We start from the raw sequence: 5,436 nt of genomic DNA on the forward strand, positions 1-5,436 counted from the left end.
TACTACTTGATATTCACTGGTATATATAAATGAAGTAATGCCACAGAAACAAAAAGTTCCAAGTTCAGGATTAAGGTTATCTCTAAGGAAACAAAGCAGGGATTAGGGCCAGAAATGTCATTTTCTACATATAGAAATCATATCCTAATCTTTAAGAGAAAATAGAAATAAAAAAGGAAGTTGGCTCTAAGAAGCTGATCCTCTTTTAAACGTTTCCTCCTAAAAATGATGTCAAAGGAAAGAAACCCCACTCTGTTCAGACGGCCCTTCTTAAATTCAAGAGCAAGCAGCACAGAAGAGAGGTAAATGCTTCCAACATTTGTTTCTATGGCTGCCTCTTCCCTGTTATCCAGGTGGTACAGTGAAGGATCTTAGGAACCACCGAGTGCTAAGATACGTCCTCTAAAGCAAAATACAGTGTACGTGTGTGCACATCAGTCCAGAGTCACAAATCGGTGACATTCCCAAAGGGTTCATGACTCCCCAGAGGCTTACAAGCTGTAAGCGCCTCTAACTTACCATGGTACCAACCAGCAGGTGTCCAAATGCTCAGAACCTCTAAGCTAGTCTGTGTTGTATTCCACACAGCCCCCAAGTCCCTGACCCAAGGCTTCCCACACAGTGCTCAGGGGCAATACGCGGGCCTCACATGGACAGGAGCCCACATCCTGGTCACAGCCAGACTGGGTGATCAGGGTGAGGTGCTTTCTGGACCTGTGACACAAAGAGAGGCTGTCGTGCTCACAGGGGCTGGCACAGCACCAGCACATAGCCAGCACTAAGGGGCACACTGCCTTTAGGGCCGAGACTCTGCGTTCTACACACTCCACTCCTGACTCTAAGTGTCACCAAGTGCCATGTCATTGCTATGGGAGATGACGCTCCCAGAACCCTCTCTGCTCACTGGCAGAGGGAAGTGTCTCAGTCCTATACTTGTCAGGGCACACAATGAGCTCTTTGTTAAATAGGTGGACAAAGGGTTGAAGGAAAGAAGGAAGGTCACCGCTCATGTTGCACAACTGCGTATGAGAGCTGAGAGGTTCTAAAAATGAGCTGTGAGACTTCTACATCACTTATCAACAGTATCATTGCTTCCATGGAACTACTAGTAGCTTACTAAGATGAAAGTAACAATTCTTATTAAAGAAAGAATTATTCTTTTGAGAGAAGAGAAAGGAAGTATGGACGATAGAACCCAGGACCTTCCCATTAAGCTTCATCCCCAACTTTTTATTTTTAACTTTGAAAACAGGGTCTCACTAAGTCATTAAATTATCACAGCTAGACTCAAATCTTCAGTCCTCCCATCTCAGCCTCCCAGGATGCTGAGCTTATTGACGTGCACCAAAGCAATTATCCCCAACTCAACAGCAACAGATGAGGAGGAGAGAAAGGAGTGCAGGCAGCTAAGAGCTGGAGAGGCCCGGGCACAAGGGCATCAAAACTGCCACAGACAGTGCAGGCGGTGGGTGCACCTGCAGCCAGCTGTCCTAGCCTGCTGCTTCCTGCTAGGCAAGCGGAGAAAAACAGGAGGCAGAGAAAAGGTAGCTGTAAGAAGAAAGCAGGAATCTAGAAACATTTGCAGGCTGCTGTCTGGGCAGCAAAGGCCAGCAGCACAGCAAACAGCTTCAGCCTCTGTCCATCTGCACAAGAGCGAGGGGGAGTTGCTGGTTCTGCGCTGCCTCAGCAGAGCTTGGATCAGGGTGCTTACTGAGCTCCTCCCACCCACCTTCCCTGGCAGCTTAGGGGCACCTGCAGAGCACCCACTATGTCATTTATCTCCAAACATCACACTGCAGGCAGGAAGGTGACCAGAACTTAATGACTCACCCTACCCCACACAACAGCACTGCTCTCACCTCTATGTCTGCAAGCATAAGGAGACAAGGAATGGGACAAACAAGGCAGGGTTGTTTGTTTTAAATCCTTCATTTGATAAGGCAGGAAACTAAATTAATCGTGTTTTCCAAAGTTCAAAACTAAGGGGCTTATAATTACTGAAAAATGAAGTCTGCACATAAACCTGTAGATAATTGTAGATTTGACAGGGGAAGAAAATTACAGTATGTGCTTGAATTTTTAATATGCCTTAGTTGTTCTTACTGTTTATAAGGCACAGAATAAAATGAATGTGACTTAAATGTTGTAAATTAAAATAGGCTACTAACAAGCTTGTCCTTGAAAATACTGCGTACATAAGTGCTACTGTTCAGGTTAGCCTGGAAATTCCAAGAGCCTCTTCCTAAAACTCTGGCAACCCCCATCCTTACAGCAAGTACAGACTCCAAGTCCAAGGTGCTCTCTGAGTCATCAACTCACCACATTCAGAAATTTAAAGCAAGCTGCCAAAAACCATTGCCATTCGCAACCACTCTGTGAATAAAGATTCTCTTAGCAGTGCGGACCAACACAAATGGCAGCAGAAACTTGTAGTCAACATGGGCGTTTTCTGAATGCCTACCCTGGGGGGGTCTCCAAAATTCCACTGCTCTTACTGGATTTTATAAAAGTGTGAAAAGTCCAGGCAGATAGCATGCGTTTATCTTAATAGAATAAACATTGTTTATTACAGTCTAAGGTAACAATGCATTTAGCAAAATATAATCCATTTTGGGGAAACTATCAAGGTTTCAGTAATTCTCTTCTAGGTAACAGTTGCTATCAAAACTTTAAAGTGACTTACGACTTGTCCTGCTTGTGGGAGAGGGAAAAGAAGTCGTAAACCAAGCACACTCCGAATACTGTGACGCCGGTCTCCTTCACCAGCATCGCGCAGGTCCCCAGAAGCAAGCTGAGCAGCAGGAAGAAGGGCGAAGCTGTAGCAGGGAGATGGGCCCCAGCGCCACGGCAGTCCAAGCTCCTGGAAAGGAGGGGGCAGTCTTTCAGTCTTAACAGTGTGGGCCACATAAGACACTTAAAGATAAGATCTAGCAGCCGTTTCACTGCACCCTACGCAAGTAGGTTAGCAAGGAGTTCTTCAAGATCGTTCATCATGGAATCACAGAAAATTGCTAAGACAGGAAAATGTAAATGCCTAACAATACTAATGTGGGTACTTAAAGTATGGTATTTGCAAATTATGATAAAAGAGGGGGCATAACAAATGAAAGCTAAATAGCCATTTAAAATTCTACTGTAGAGGTATATTTAGGAAGACAGAAAGATGTTCAAGAGAACACTTTATAAGAAACAATGCCCATTACTAACAACCATCATGGCTCTGGGCAGTCACCAGGTCTAAATCTGCTGTGCAGGTACCAACGGGGCCAAAAAAATGAGTTGCTCTGCTCCCTGGATTTCGTGTCCCCCGCATGTGAAACCAGAGTGCTGTGCCTCAGGGAGCACTGAATAAATGTTTTCATTTGTTCACACCAAGTCTCACTGTCATCATATTAAAGTTTCTATACAAAACAAAAAGTCTGCAGACTTATATACCAAATTACAACACATCTTTCTCAGGTATTTTCACTTTTTTCTTCTCTTTTGGCCAATACATATCTTAAAATTTATTTCCATGAGCATCTGTTAGAGGTTAATAGCTTAAACAGTTTAACTTGCAACAGGACTTTTCAAAACCTCTACAGTGTTTTAAACCATTCCACTGGATGAAACAGAATCAGCCCCCACAATGTCCCTGTCCCTTCACAGGCGACTGCCTGCTAGCTGCTACTCCTCACATAGAGGCCAGGACTGAGCACGTGGCATCCTCCTACTGTTGGTGTTAGAGCAAGTGCATGGATTACCCACAACTTTTACAGCACACATGCTTTTGTTCTGTGGAGCTGGTCTACACTGTAAGCATGTAAATGGGAGCAGGATGCATGCCACCAGCCTGTGGTAACAGGACTCAGTACCATGCAGCTGTGGATATGCTGCCATGCTGGTCAGGTGCCACATGTCACCACACAGAGGAAGCCCCGGAAAAAAAGTGTAAGTTAAAGTAATGAATTCTGCTCCAACACCAGGGTAAAGAAGAAGCAAATGTTAAATTTGGGCTTAAGTTCTAAGATTTCACAATCCTGTTCATGTCACTACAGATTTAATGTGAGGTCACAGAGCCAGGATCCAGACTAATCCTATCCAAAAAATGCTTCATCCTTTGTAACACATCTTCAAGGGCCTTCATTTATTCCCCTGTCGATCCAGGACTTACACTGGCCTCTAGCGGGTCTCGTGTCTCAGCGCTGCTGGTGTTTTCCTGCATCCTAGGATTCTAGGATGCTTATTTAGCAGCACTCTTGGCCTTGGCCACCGATGCCAGTAGCACCCTCTCAGCTGTGCCAACCAAAACATCTGCAGATGTCAGCAGGGGAAGAAGGGGACAGCAGGGCCAGGGAAGGGAAGGAGATGCTCCTGATGAGGAACCAACAGTGTAGAACACTGCTTCTTAAACGGAGTCCTCGGCACATAACTTGAACCTCAGTGAGCAGATCAAGGGTCACAGACCCTTGCACAGGCACTGCTCTGAGTAGCAGAGATGCGGCAGACTGCCTCCTTTTGGGACCTTGCTCTGCACCCTGATCCCTCTGCCCCTCTCACCTCTGTCCTCAACTCTTCCCCTTTTCCTACGTGGCTACCACATAGCACAGGTGAGGATCTGATGCTTGGAAGTAAAGTTACAGTGCAATGGAAAATTATTTTATTATTTTTCATTTTCCCAGGACAAAAAGCACCTATATTTTGCTGAAAGGATTGCAGGCTAGAAAACCACAGTTGAGAAACATGATTTTCTGTTCAGCTTTGTTGCTCTGATCTGGGCTGGTTAGGATAATAGAGACAAAAGTCAGAACCAAAAAGAAAAGGAGGAGTTAAACAGATCACAAACAAATGGACTAGAGTGCTACAGCTAGTACATTTTGGCTCAGAGCTACAATTCCAAATTCCCTTCTCAACCACAAACTACAAATAAAAAGAATCAGGAAGCAAGAGTGTGGGTTCCTAGCACCAGGCAAAAAGTCTTTTCTAAATGATATGACACAGTTCCAAGTGGGAACGAAAGACAAGAGTCCAGCACAGAGCAAGGAGAAGGCTCCTTCCCAGGAGCTCATCAAGCTCTCACAGGCTGCGTACACCCTCCTGTCCCCAGTGCAGACACTCAGCCATACATACCTCGTGTAGGAGAGAAAGGCCAGCAGGAACAGGAGACACGCCAGCACGTCAGCTCTGCCGACAATTCCGGCCACCTAGGAGTTAACACGGCGACAAATTTAAAGCTAGGAAAGTGAGTCTCAGAATATCTATCTTACAGAAATGTTTTTGATTTTAGATGAATGAAAGGTGTGCTAAAATAGAAAATACATTGTTCTTCAAGTTTTTTTTTTTTTTTATTATAAACCATTACAGACTAATACATACAGAGTCCGCCAAGGAAAAGTACGTGCACTTCAGCAGTGTGCTGCGCTCACCAGTGCCTGGAGGCAACCAACAGCTTCTCTG

General features: G+C 45.0%; 1 protein-coding gene across 2 annotated transcripts in view; it reads right to left on the reverse strand.

Moving 5' to 3' along the window:
* Tmtc1 (transmembrane and tetratricopeptide repeat containing 1) overlaps positions 1-5,436 on the reverse strand; it is a 241,028-nt gene that overhangs the window by 223,658 nt on the left and 11,934 nt on the right. For both annotated transcript variants that reach the window (XM_023716051.1, XM_023716045.1), the window contains exons 2-3: positions 5,110-5,183; positions 2,684-2,860 (exon numbers count right to left, since the gene is read on the reverse strand). In XM_023716051.1, coding sequence (XP_023571819.1) covers positions 2,684-2,860; positions 5,110-5,183 — 251 coding nt within the window. The remainder of the gene's footprint in view (positions 1-2,683; positions 2,861-5,109; positions 5,184-5,436) is intronic.

The sequence above is a fragment of the Octodon degus genome, unplaced genomic scaffold (genome assembly GCF_000260255.1).
Source record: "Octodon degus isolate 3935 unplaced genomic scaffold, OctDeg1.0 scaffold00004, whole genome shotgun sequence".
Taxonomy (NCBI): domain Eukaryota; kingdom Metazoa; phylum Chordata; class Mammalia; order Rodentia; family Octodontidae; genus Octodon; species Octodon degus.